Source organism: Grammomys surdaster, unplaced genomic scaffold (genome assembly GCF_004785775.1).
Source record: "Grammomys surdaster isolate TR1022 unplaced genomic scaffold, NIH_TR_1.0 485, whole genome shotgun sequence".
NCBI classification, from domain to species: Eukaryota; Metazoa; Chordata; class Mammalia; order Rodentia; family Muridae; genus Grammomys; species Grammomys surdaster.
Genome location: NW_021604904.1, coordinates 469,030 through 482,756, shown reverse-complemented (window position 1 = coordinate 482,756; position 13,727 = coordinate 469,030). Strand labels below are relative to the sequence as shown.

Below are 13,727 nucleotides of genomic sequence, written 5' to 3'. Positions count from 1 at the left end.
TTGGGAAGCTGAACTTCCGGGAGTCGTACATCAGGCACGGCCATCTCAGGCACCTTCGGGAGCTTCATGTCTGGGAGCTTCATCTCTGGAACTTTCGGGAGCTGTACATCTGGAAGGTGTACATCAGGCACGGCCATCTCGGGCACCTTCGGGAGCTTCATCTCTGGGACTTTCATCTCAGGGACTTTGGGCAGCTGCACTTCCGGAAGGCGAACGTCGGGTACAATCATCTCAGGGATCTTTGGAAGTTTCATGTCTGACATTTTGGGTAGCTGTACCTCAGGGAGTTGCACATCTGGAATGGCTGCCTCGGGCACTTTTGGGAGTTTGACCTCAGGAACTTTAGGGAGCTTTACTTCAGGCCCTTTGGGTGCCTTGACCTCAGGCCCAGCCATACCGATGCCGAAAGAGGGCATCTTGAGGGTGGGTAGCTTCAGCTTGCTCTCAGCAACAGCTTCAGGGCCAGAGGGCCGGGGTTCCAGAAGAGAAAGCCCGAAGGTGGGCATTCGAAGTCTGGGACCCTTTGCTTTGGCCTCGGGGCTGCCCTTGACTACCTTGGCTTCAGTAGTTTCCTTCCCTCGAACTCCAAAACGAGGGAAACTGAGACGGGGCATCTTGAGGGCCACTTCAGGTACCTCTCCCTGGGCCTCCACCTCTGCACCTGGCAAAGCCAGATCCACCCCCACAGATGGAGCTGCCACATCCAGGGTGGGAACTTTTACCACTGCAGCCCCTTCCTGGGTGTCCAGGCATGGAAGTGTCGGGAGAGTAGGGAGAGAGGGCAGGGTGGGAAGTTCCACTTGTGGAACCTGGATTCCTGTGGCTGGGGGCTCCACAGCCGGTGCAGCTGGGGGTCCTAGCCCAAGGGTTGGCAGATGAAGGGCAAAGCCGCTGGCTGCCTCTGTTGATGGGATCCCCTTGGGAACTGAGACCTGAGGGACACCCACCTCAGCACTTGGAAGCCGAGGCCCAACTAGCTCTATCTGAGGGACTGTGAACCCAGCTCCTGTGGCTACCTCAGCTTCCGCCTTGGCCTTCCTTGGGGGAGGGGCGGCAGCAGCCATTCGGGCTACCTGGGCCTCTTCAGCTACTTCTCGGACACGGAGCCGAGGCAGCTGGAGACGCCGACGGGCAGGGGCAGCTGGGACAGGTCCCTTGACAGCCTCCGCTTTGAGACCCCGACGCAGTCGGGAGAACTTGGGAAAAGAGAACTCGACGTCAACAGGGGCCAAATCTGCAGGGGTCCCCAGGGCCCCAGTCACCATCTTCTTCTTCTTCACAGGGGACAGACTCTGGATGTTCTGAGGAGAGAGGAGAGAGGCAGGAGGCTGTGGGACAGTGGGAGGCTGGGAGTAGACAGAAAAATAGCCCACCTACTAGGCTGGGAGAAGTTGGGGGTAGAGTATATACCCCAAAACATATCCTCCTTCCTGCCTGTCACTTCACCCCAGGAAGGCAATGACAGTCATACAGAATCTCAGAGTGAGTGGACAGGGGTGTGGCAATGGGAACCCAGAAATTCCAGGCCCTTATTCTGGAATTTCCCAACATCCTTATTGTAGAGATGGGGAAACTGGGACCCAGACAGGAAAAGAAACTTGGGTCACTCTGTAACCCAACAGCCATTGGGCTAGAATCTGGCCTTCCAGGACTCCACGACCCCTAATGAGCCGGGTTGCTTGGTGGGGATAGGTGAGAACCACCTGCTGACAGGTGCACCGTTTCCCAGGAGTGGAGTTTTGGAGCAGAGAATAAGGGGCAGAGGGCGAATTAGTGTTGGGTTAGAGACAAGACAGAGGGCCAAAGTGGGCCACGGTGGCAGGGAGTAGGGTTTACGGCGCAGCGACTGGGTCACTGGGGCTGTCCTGGACAGGGACCGGGCTAAGCACGCGTACCAGCTTGGCCACTTTGGCCCGCGGGCCCTTCATCTCGTATCCAGACACCGTCCCGGGCCGCAGTGCCAGGTCCCCGGTGGGCACAGTGCGCTTCAAGCAGAAGGAGACCTTGTAGGGCTCAGCGCACTGTAGCAGGCGAAGTGCATCCTCATATTTGAAGTTCTCAAAGAACACACGGGCGCTCAGCAGCTGGTCCCCTGCAAGCGAGGTGGAGGTGGGTCTGGAGTAGTGTCTCCTGACTCCACCCACAGTTGGGCCCGCCTATTTCCTAGGAATCAGCCAAGAGAGGTCCAGGCCCAGCTTTTGTTTTTGTTTTTGTTTTTGTTTTTTCGAGACAGGGTTTTTTTGTGTAGCCATGGCTGTCCTGGAACTCACTCTGTAGACCAGGCTGGTCTCGAACTCAGAAATCCGCCTGGCTCTGCCTCCCAAATGCTGGGATTAACAGGCCCAGCTTTTGACCCCGCATCTCATAGGCCTCTGGCTTGAGAGGAAATTTCAAAGGTTAGGACTCTAAGAGCGAAACTGGTCCCATTGGTTTTAGCCCCGCCCCTTTCTGAAAGGAACCAATCCACTCAGGCCACTTATGGGTGCCTCTCCACTCTCCTTTTCCATCCTTATCATTCAAGCAAAGAGTTCCTTGTGAGATCAGAATCAAAAAGCATCCTTGAGCACCCACAGGGGTTTCATATAATTCAGTTCACTATGTAGCCGAGGATAACCTTAAACCCTTGACCCTCTGTCCCCACCTCAAGCACTAAGGTGACAGGCATTTGCCACCACACCCAGCTGTGGGTTATGAAGTTGATAACCTACACGGAGGTACTTTACCCTCTGTGGATGGTTCCTTCCCCATCTGCTTGAACTCATAAGAATACACTGTTGAAATCGGAGATGTAGCTCTGCTACAGAGCACACTTGCCTAGTATGAAAGATGTCCTAGGTTCCGTCTCCAGTACTACCCGTCCATATGACAGACACACTGACAGAAGATTCAGACCTTAAACTGTCTTTGCCTAGACACACTGGCCTCAGATTATCAGAGAGCCACTGCCTCTGCTTCCCAAGTGCTGGGATTGAAGAAGTGTGTTGCTACATTGCTTTTAATGTATGTCTGTGTGTGTATATATGCTTTGTTTACGTAGATGCTTTCTGAGGCCAAAAGAAGACATCACATGCCTTATAGCCGGACGGAACTAGCTATGAGCTACCTGACATGGGTTCCAGAAAATGAACTCAGCACTCTTAACCGTGACACCGTCTCTCCAGCCTCTGGTCTTTATTGTGTCTGTTTTAATATTTATTTGATTTTTGTTTATGTGACTGTGTGAGTGTAAGTGTGCATGTATGTAGGTGTGAGTGTGCCGTTGTGTGAGCGTGTATGTGTGTATTTGTCTGTGTGTTTGTGTGTGTTTGTATGTGTGTATGTGTGTGTGTTTGAATGTGTGTTTGAGTGTATTTGTGTGATTGTGTACATGTGTGTTTGTGTGTGTGTGTGAGTATATGTATATTTGTATGTGTGTATGTATATATATGTTTGTGCATGTGTATGAGTATGTATGTGTATTTGTATGTGTGTATGTGTGTTTGTATGTATGTGTATGTATGTGTGTATATGTGTGTGTGTATATGAATGTGTGTGTTTGTATGTGTATGTGTGTTTGTATGTGTATATGTGTGTTTGGATGTGTGTGAGTGTGTATATGTGTGTGTATGTTTGTATGTGTGTATATGCTGGCTCCCACAGAGACCAGAGAGAGATTCAGATTTCCTGGAACTGGAGTTACAGATAGTTGTGAGCTGCCCAACAAGGGTGTCAGACAGAAACTCTGGTCCTCTGTTCAGTTCAGCCAGTGTCTTAACCACTGAGCTATCTCTCCAGCCTTTTTTGTTTGTTTGTTTTTGCTTTCTGAAGCTGGGTGTCCCTATGTAGCTCAGGCTGGTCTTGATCTCTTTCTCACCATGACTCCAAGGCTAGCATCAAACTGTCAATCCTCCTGCCTCAGCCTCCTAAGTACTAGGATCATAGTACCCCAGTTGGGGAATTTTGGGAGCTTAGTAAGATGTGTATTTCTAACACACACATTTATGATTCCATCCTGGAATTCTCCCCTCCACACTTATCAATGGTCCCCCAGTCTCTGCAGGGAAATTTTTGGAGCACTATCCACCCAAATATTAAAATTGTGAATGTACAAATTTCATATAAATATTATAATATTTGCATAAAACCCATATACATCCGCCCTGCACTCTCTGTACTTTAAATCATCTCTAGCTAAAATTTTTGAGTTTTATTATTATATTTTAGTGGGTTTTTTTGTTTGTTTGTTTTTAATGTATGAGCATTTTGCTTGAGTGCACGTCTATGCTTCATATGCGTGCCTGGTACCCATAGAAGCCAGAAGAGGGTGTTGGATCCCCTGGGACTGAAGTCATAGATTTATTGTGAACTGCCATATGGCCACTAGGAATAAAATCTGGGTCCAAAGCCAAGCATGGTAATGCATGCTTTTAGTCCCAGCACTTGGGAGGCAGAGGCAGACGTAGCTCTGAGTTTGAGGCCAGCCTGGTCTACAGAGTAAGTTTCAGGGCAGCCAGGGCTAAACTGACAAACCCTGTCTCAAAAGAAAAAGAAAAGAATTATCATCATCATCGTCGTCACCATCATTATCATCAGGGTCTTCTGGAAGAGTAACTGGAACTCGGCACTCTTCAATGCTGAACTATCTCTTCAGCCTCAACCTTTTTTTTTTTTTTTTTTAGGCTGGAGACTGAACCTAGGACCTTATGCATACTAGACTAATGTTCTACCACTAAGCCACACACCAAAGCTCTCACTTGTGAACTCTAGGCAAGTGCTCTGCTACTGAGCCAGAGCCCTAGGCCTCTTTTCTCTATTTTTGAGACAGGATGTTACTATGTTGCCAAGACAGACCTTGAACTTTCCATTCTCCTACCCTGGACACTTAAATAACTATTTGTTTGTTTGTTTGTTTGAGACAAAATCTCCCTGTGTGGTCCAGGCTAGCCTTAAACTCAAGATTCTCCTGCCTCGGCTTCCTAAGTGTTGCTGGGATGACAGGCTAGTACCACCAACTCCAAATTATAAATGATACAATGTAAATGCTTTATAAATAGTTATTTCTTTGTGTTTTAAATTTTTTTCTCACTGTGTGTTTGAGTATTTTGCTCCCATTCATACAGTGCTGAGCCCAGAAGAGGGCATATGACCCCCTGTAAGGGACAATTGTGAGCCACAGTGTGGGTGCTGGGAACTGAACCCTGGTTCTTTGCATGACTAGCAAATGCTCTTAATTGCAGAGCCTCATCTCTAACCCCTTTGGGAATAATGAAAGAAGAAAGTCCAGACATGCTTAGTATGGGCACCTCCCCCCAACACACGCACGAATGTTTTCCGTCTCTGATCGGCTGAATCCTCAGATGCAGAATTCAGAGATGTGAAGGGTAGATTGTTTACCCACGTGCCCTTCCACACCTCCAGCTAGTGTGCAAGAGACAGCACCCACGGGCCCTTCCACACCTCCAGCTAGCTAGTGTGCAAGAGACAGCTCTGATTTATGACGTCTGATGGGTCTGATGGTGCCCGCCTGCCATCCCACCCCTCATCAGGCTGGAGCAGGAGGAATCTAAGGTTAACCTGGACCACACAGGAAGACTTTGTCTCAAGATATAAAAACAAGGGCTGGAGAGATGGCTCAGAGGTTACCTGAGGACTGAGTGGCCTGCTGATACCTGTTTGGAGAAAGCATTGACTTCTCTTCCAGAGGTCCTGAGTTCAATTCTCAGAAACCACATGGTGGCTCACAACCATCTGCAATGAGGTCTGATGCCCTCTTCTGGTGTCTCTTAAGAGAGCAATGGTGAACTTATATACATAAAATAAATAAATCATTATAAAAAGGAAGGAAGGAAGGAAGGAAGGAAGGAAGGAAGGAAGGAAGGAAGAAAGGAAGGAAGAAAGGAAGAAAAACAAGAAAACAAGCCGGGCATGATGACATATGCCTTTAATCCCAGCACTTGGGAGCCAGAGACAAATGGCAGTAGCACGTGAATTCGAGGCCAACCTGGTCTGCAAAGCAAGTTCAGGATAACCAGGGCTACACAGAGAAAGGCTGTCCCGAAAAACCTAACCAAACCAACCGACAAAACAAGAAACAACTAAGGCAGCCTTGTGCCAGGCTTCTATCGTTTAACACTTGGAAGTCTGGCAACTGTTCCTCTTCTTTGTTTCCATTTCTATTTCTCTCGGACACTGCTCAGAGCCTGGGCATGCTTTCCCTGACACAGTGTTTTGTGTTTCTTATTCTTTCTCTGAGGCTCCTCCTACCCCACACCTTTAGCCATGTGACTACTTACTAACCTCCATTGCTTTCTTGGACCCAAACTTAAAAGACCTGGCTTTCTTCTCCCCCAACTCAACAATTGCTAAGACTTACAGATTGCCTGCATTGGTGTTTTTCTCCCAGTCTGTAATAAAACTGTCCTTGAGCTTTAAAACAAAACAAAACAAAACAAACAAACAAACAAACAAAAAACCACTCTCAGCTTGTCTTTCTGTCTTTCTCCGAACAGGTATCAGCAGGCCACTCAGTCCTCAGGTAAAACCTCCTCAGGGATTCCCCACAACCAACGAATTGGGGATGAAACCTAGCCAAGCACTCTATCACCTAAAAGTGATGCCTAGAAGCACCCTTGAGGCCTCCCTCTCTATGGTACCCCACACCTAGTCCTGAATGTCTATGAGATTCAAGTCCTTCCTTTCAACAACCCCATATTAGTCCTGCCGGCCCATCACCTCGTAGAGGCTAACTGATCTTTCCCCTGATGCTGCCACCTCTTACATTTCAGTCTGCTGTTAATAGAGCAGCTCAACAGCATGCAGTTCTGCTTCTCTTCTGCCTATGTCCTAGAATAAAAGTCATAGTCCTACGAGCCCTTCAAAGTCGCCTTTCCCCTACCTTCTTACTAGTCTCATCCCACTATTCTGTAAGTTTCTTAAGCGTTGGGACCTTTCTGTGTTCTGTTCACCATTGTAGCCAAAGCAGTAAAATGCTTAGTAAGTAATTCTTATGGATCAGGGATGTACTTCATTGGCAAAGTGCTTTCCTAGAGCTCACCAATGAGAGAGCACAGTTTATAGAGCATTTGCCTAGCAAGTCCAAAAAGCCCTGGGTTCCAGCCCCAGTATGACAAAAACGAACATATACATTTTAAAAATAATTAATTAATTAAAAAAGAATAATTGCTACATGCAATGCATAAGTCAAACGGCTTTATCCATATTTCTTAAAAGCATCTTTTATGGGGCTGGAGAGATGGCTCAGCGGTTAAGAGCACTGACTGCTCTTCCAGAGGTCCTGAGTTCAAATCCCAGCAACCACATGGTGGCTCACAACCATCTGTAATGAGATCTGATGCCCTCTTCTGGTGTGTCTGAAGACAGCTACAGTGTACTTATAAATAAAATAAATAAATAAATCTTTTTAAAAAAATCTTTCATTTAATTAAGTTCCTCTCTTCATCTCAAGTTAACTCCGCCCCTTTTTCCTGTCCCAATAACACATTAATTAGCACTTACATAGTGCTTACTGTGTGACACTTATCTGTGTGTTGTTTTCAAAACCTGACTCATTTAAGCTACATAATAACCTCATGAGGTCAGTGCTAATTATTCCCATTTAAAGATGAAAATATGGAGTCACAGAAATATCACGAGGTTTCTGGGAGTCCAACACAGACAATGAGCAGGCCCTAAATAACCATAGTGCTAGCTGGGCATGGTCACTCAGGCCTGTCATCCTAGCTACCCCGGAGGCAGAGACAGAAGGATCAAAAGTTCAAGGCCGAGGGCTGGCAAGATGGCTCAGCAGTTAAGAGTGCTCTCTGCATTTCCAGAGGATGTATCACCCACTTGGCAGGGCACAGGGGATTCCGAGCCCTCTTCTGGCCTCCAGGGGTACAGCAGATACATGACACATCGACATAGTTAGTTGGTGGCAAAACATCCATACAAATAAAATAATAAAGTAATTATTTTTTTAAGTTTAAACCCAGCCAGGATTACACAGGAAGTTCAAGGCCAACTCGAGCAATTTACAAAGACTCAAATTCGTGGTGGCGTACGCCTTGAATCCCAGCACTTGGGAGGTAGAGGCAGGCGGATTTCTGAGTTCGAGAGCTCTGGTCTCCAGAGTGAGTTCCAGGACAGCCAGGGCTACACAGAGAAACCCTGTCTCGAAAACAACAACAACAAAAAACAAAAACAAAGACTCAAATTTTTAAAAAGGAATCTGAAAGACTGACATAGGGGGTGCATGCCTGTATCCTAGCACTTGGGAAATAGAGTAAGCTCGTTCTCAACTGTACAGAGAGTTCAGCGCTGGCCTGAACTTCTTCCCGAAGCCCCAAAACAACGAATGAGATGTAACTCGGTGGTAGAGCAAGAACCTGGCATGCTTGAGGAGCTAGATTCAGAAGAACAAGGAAAGCCTCACCACAACCCCTTAACCCCGCCTCCTAGCAAATAAGCACAACTTCAGTTTCAGCCTGCTTGGACTCTAGGCAGATACCTAACCACACCCCGCAGGTCAACCCTGCCCCACCAGGCCTTCAGGCTCCGCCCACCCCCGCTCCGCCCCGCCCCGCCCCCGCTAGGCCCGGGACCCAAAGCAGATTCCTAACTCCGCCTCCACAAACCAACTTCGCCCCGCCCTCCCCAAGCCACGCCTTCAGGGCAATGGCCAAGGCAGATTCTTAACTCCGCCCCCACAAACCGGCTCCGCCTCGCCATAGCCAGGCCACACCTACCTTCTTGCAAGCTAAGGCTCTTTGCGGCCGGTGAGTCCTCTCGCAGCTCGCGGACAAAGATTCCTTCTTTGCCGCCGCCTGCTACGTTGAAGCCGCTGACCCCGGTCTGCGCCTCGGTCTCCACGATAATCTCCACCAACTCCGCTCGTCTCAGCTCCTGCGAGGGGCAGCAAAGGGTGGCCATGGAGCTCCAGGAAGGCAACTCGCCTAGAGCTTGCCATGGCGTTCCTTCCCTAGGACCCGCGTTGTGGTTAACCAGCTCTCCCTTCTCTCTCGCCCTCCGGGGGCATCGGGGTCCGGAAAAGCAAGGGGCGGGGCAGGGCTGGAAGAAGAGGAGATGAGTGGGCGGGGCAAGATCATGGGGCGGGACTAGGAGAGCCAAATAGGCGGTTTTGAGAAACTTACTAATTTTCCTTTCTTTCTTCACTTTCTTTCCTTTTATTTTTGAAACAGGAACTTTTGTAAGCCCAGAACGCCCTTAAAAGCCTCGGATTCACAGAGATTCCCCCTTCGAGTACTGGGATTATAGGCATAAGACAAAATGCCAATTCCAATATCCATATTCGGGTGGGGCTTTAATAACTAAACAACAGGCCTAGGGATTTAACTCAGTGGTAGAACTCTTGCCTAGCACGCACGAGGTTCTGAGTTGCGTTCCCAACACAAAACAAACCAAAACATTTATATAAAATATTCAACTTGATAGTAGGTAGTCCCACCGAACAAAGGCATGCTTCTCACGAAGGGAGGCACCCTTAAGCCATGTAAGATGGAAGAATGGGGTCTTGCCCCCTGTGGGCTTGAATATGTGTGAGAATGCTGTTGCGAACTCTCTAAAACATGCATAACTCCCCCGGGAAAGGGAATCCAATGAAGGGGGGGTGCGTGGGTAATGAATGGTGACCGCAGCAGAAGTGGCATTCGTGGTATTTACTGACCCTGGCTCTGAAACACGCTAGAGGGTTCACATCTGCTTCCCAGCAGGGGAAGCGAGAGGTCTGAGTCTGTCTAGGAAACCACAAGACTTTGCGGAGCGCCTTGCACTTCTGGGCCTATAGGCAGACTGCAAAGTTGGGTGGTGTGTAAAGAATGTCTGGTTGTGAACCGAGACCTGAGCAAGCGTGGATGAAATTGGATGAGTGCAAGGCATTGCGACCAGCCAGGAGGAGCTTAGAGAAGGACAATCAGCTCTAGACTGAATGCCCTACTGCAGTGGCCGGAAGGGACTAGAGCAGGGGAATATGGGACATTAGTTGTAGGGGCCCATTGCCCCATCTCACCGAGTGGGGAAGCTGGGGCTCCAACAAGTTCGGTCACCTGTCTAGGGCTGCACATAGAGCAGTAAAGGACTGGATTTGACTTGGTCCCCAAGTCCTTCATGCTGACTTCACACCTCAGCTCTTCTCTGTAGTGGGGTATTTTGACTCAGGGTCTTACTGTATATTTCAGGCTGGCCTCTAACTCACAGTAGTCCCCCTGCCTCAGCCTCTTGAATACAAGTGCTAGGATCATAAGCATGTATCCATGCCTGGTTATACTAGTCTCTTCTGATAAAATATTTCTGTTGAATTTTTTGTTTTTGTTTTTGTTTTTGTTTTTTTGTTTTTGTTTTTTTTCAAGACAGGGTCTCGAGGCTTCGGGTGTCCTGAAACTCACTATGACTACCAGACTGACCTGGAACTCACAGAGATCCACCTGCCTCTGCCTCCCAAGAGCTAAGATTAAAAGCCTGTGCTATCACACACAGATATTTTTAAATTTATTTTAAAAGGATCTGGGAGCTGGGCAGTGGTGGCAGATGCCTTTAATCCTGACGTTCAGGAGGCACGGGCAGGCAGATATCTGCATTTCAGGCCAGCCTGGTCTATAGAGCCAGCTCCAGGGCAGCCAAGACTACAAAGAGAAACCATGTCATGAAAATTAAAAAAAAAAAAAAAAAAGACTGGGGGAAGGCAATAAAACAACAAAAAACCAAAGGATTTTACCTGCGTTGGTGTTTTGCTTGTGTGTATGTCTGTGTCCCATATACATGTTTGGTGTCAGTGGAGGTCAGAGGAGTGTGTCAGATCTCTGGGGGATTTGAACCCCCCACATGGGTGTTAGAAATCGAAACAAATCTTCTGGAAAAGAAGCCAGTGCTCTTAACCACTGAGCCATCTGTCCCGTCCCAGGTTTTCTTTCCTTTTTTTTTTTTTTTTAAGTTTTGTTTACATTCATTTATGTATGTATATATGTGTGGATATGTCAGAGAAATCAATTTTAGGAACTGGGTCTTTTCCTCTACCATGAAGCTTCCAGAAGATTGACCTCAAATCATCAGGCGTGGCAGAAGGCGCACCTGTACCCACTGAGCCCATCTGGCTGGCCCCTCTGCTCAGTTCCGTCATCCTCAGTACTGAGGATTGAATCCAAGGTCCTGTGCATATTAGGGCACTCTACCCCTGAGTGACACTTTTTTTTTTTTTTAAATCATTTTGAGAGAGGGCTTTACTAAGTTGCCCAAGTTGACCTTGAACTTGAAAGCTAAGATGACAGGCATAAGCCACCACACCCATCTGTAGGCCCCACACTGTGCTGAGCAAGCATTTGACGTATGTTAATTTCTCCCACACGTTTACTGTGTCCAGCTTCCGGATGGGGATACCAAAATCCAGAGAAGGTAGGACATGCCTTCTTGGTACCCTAACCTGTGGACACCCACCTCAGCGCTGCGGCTCCTGGCCTCCATAGCTCTGCAGAGAGTCACCGGGGGCTCAGGCTCCTGTTTCCTCTCCTCCTTCTGCTGTAGAACCAGCTTCAGCTCCTCATGGAGCAGCTGCCGCTGAGCCTGGAGGTGCAAGATGGAGGCTTAAGGCAAGGAGGGATTTGTGGGGTGGAGATGGGGGTTGCCAGAGAAGTCAAGTTCAGGGATGGGATCAGGCGGACAGAGAGTAGGGCCCCTCACCGCTTCCTGGGTGATGGTCTGTTCTCCTGACAGGAGCCCCACTCGGGGTGATACACAGCCGTAAGTGGGAAGCTCACTCTTCCTTTGAGGTCTTGCTGCCTGCTGAGGAAAGACAAAGGGCATGGGACACCAGACAGGCCCAGGGATGATAGAGAGGGGTTTGTGGAACCAGCCAGCTCTCACCTGAGGGTCACTTCCGGCTCCCTGGGCCTCCTGGGTCTGGGGCTCTAGGAAGAACAACACACACAGTAGTATTACCTCATATCCCCTGGTAGCTTCCTAAGAGTCGGACCCTGTGCTCGTTCTCACAGTTCTTTGGGCTCAAGTGCCGCACGGTCATTTCCAGGCCAGCCTGGAGTACATAGTGAGACTCTGTCTCAAAACCTGAATGCAGAGCTGGGAGTACTAGGCCTCATAGTACACACTGATAATCCCATCATGTCTGGTTGATTCTGTGCTAGGGAGTCAATCCCAGGGTTTTGTGCATGTCAGGCTACCATTTTACCAGCTGAGCTACAGCCTAGCCCTTGCTTTGAGTGTGAGACAGGGTCTCAGAAAATGTTAGCCTCAAATTCTCTATGTAGCTGAAGATGACTTTGAACTATTGCTCCCCCTACCCCCCAATTTCAGCCTCTCAAATACTGGGGTTATGCCGGGGCAGTGGTAGCGCACGCCTTTAATCCCAGCACTTGGGAGGCAGAGGCAGGCAGATTTCTGAGTTTGAGGCCAGCCTGGTCTACAGAGTGAGTTCCAGGACAGCCAGGGCTCCACAGAGAAACCGTCTTGAAAGATCAAAAAAGAAAAAGAAAAAACATACTAGGATTACAGGCATATGTCACTGTTTTTAGTTTACGAGACAGCTAGCTACTTTACTGAAAATATGCCATCTCAGAGAAGCCAAGCAAATCTGTACTCGTGTGGCGCACACAGCCCAAGAAGAAGGCACAGAGAAGGCAGCCTCCAGCCAGGCTCTCCTAGGGACATGGAGGAGGAGACTGTCTCTGAGCTTGGCCCCCACCTGGCATGCCAGCCCGCCAACCCCTGCCACACAGGAAAAGGTCAGGCACATGCGGGACATTCCCTCACACAATGGGCCATCTGCTGTGCCTGTCACATTCTGCCCCTGCCCACCCACCCACCCACCCACTGCCACACAATGGCCCTTCATAGCTCACCCCTGGAGCAAAGGAGCTCAGTTGGTAGAGTGCTTGCCTAGCATGCACAAAGGCCCTGGGTTCAATTTCCCAGCACCGCCTAAACCAGGCATGGCGATATGCAATTATAATCCCAGCATTTGGCAGGTAGAGGCAGGAGGATCAAACAATTCAAGGTTATCCTTAGCTCCCTAGGCCAACTACATGAAATGGGTCTATGCAGCCCAACAAACTTAGGCCACAATTGGACGAACTAGACTACTCTCTTGACACATGCATACATGCTGTAATCACTCCATCCAATGGCTGCCAGTGTCTAAAGGCTCCTGACAGAAACCCCTAGGAGGCCTAGATTCTATGTCTAAGCCCGGCCTCCTTGTGAACCTTTTCAGCTCACACAAGCTGAAGACCTCTCCTAAGATGGCTTCCCTGTGAACCAGGCCCTGTGAAGGCAACCACAGACCTGAAATTCACCCTACAGATGCTAGCTGTCACAGGGGCAGAGATCAAGGCTCAGTTGGCTCAGTGAGAAATGTACCTGTCCAGAGTCACATAGCCAGGATGAGGCAGAGTAAAGACCTGTGCCTTTGGCCTCTGTTCTATACCTAACTTACAATGACAAGGCCTAATTTGCAGAGCCACTGAGGGAGAGTTGAGGTGAACAAGAGGAGTCAAACTGAATAAATTCCAGAGGGCCCTGTCAGTGCCAGGCCTGGCCACGGAACCCTATTTTGCTGACAAGTAAAGGAAAGTTAAATACAGAATGTCGTAAACTGGGTGTGGTCAGAGACTACTGTAATCAAATAGAATTATGAGTTAAAAGGTAGCCTGAGCTACATGAGACCCCGTCTCAAAAATACTGAAAAAAATACTGGAAAGCAGGAAGATTTATGGTTTATGTTCAAC

At 48.7% G+C, this 13,727-nt stretch overlaps 1 protein-coding gene across 1 annotated transcript in view; it reads right to left on the bottom strand.

Annotated features, from left to right (window-relative positions):
* The window catches only part of Prx (periaxin), a 14,314-nt gene extending 2,557 nt beyond the window's left edge, over window positions 1-11,757 (bottom strand). The window contains exons 1-5 of the mRNA XM_028781618.1: window positions 11,668-11,757; window positions 11,425-11,550; window positions 8,724-8,880; window positions 1,896-2,092; window positions 1-1,301 (exon numbers count right to left, since the gene is read on the bottom strand). The exon at window positions 1-1,301 is cut by the window's left edge and continues 2,557 nt beyond it. Coding sequence (XP_028637451.1) covers window positions 1-1,301; window positions 1,896-2,092; window positions 8,724-8,880; window positions 11,425-11,451 — 1,682 coding nt within the window. The 5' untranslated portion in view covers window positions 11,452-11,550; window positions 11,668-11,757. The remainder of the gene's footprint in view (window positions 1,302-1,895; window positions 2,093-8,723; window positions 8,881-11,424; window positions 11,551-11,667) is intronic.
* Between the last annotated feature and the right edge of the window lie 1,970 nt (window positions 11,758-13,727).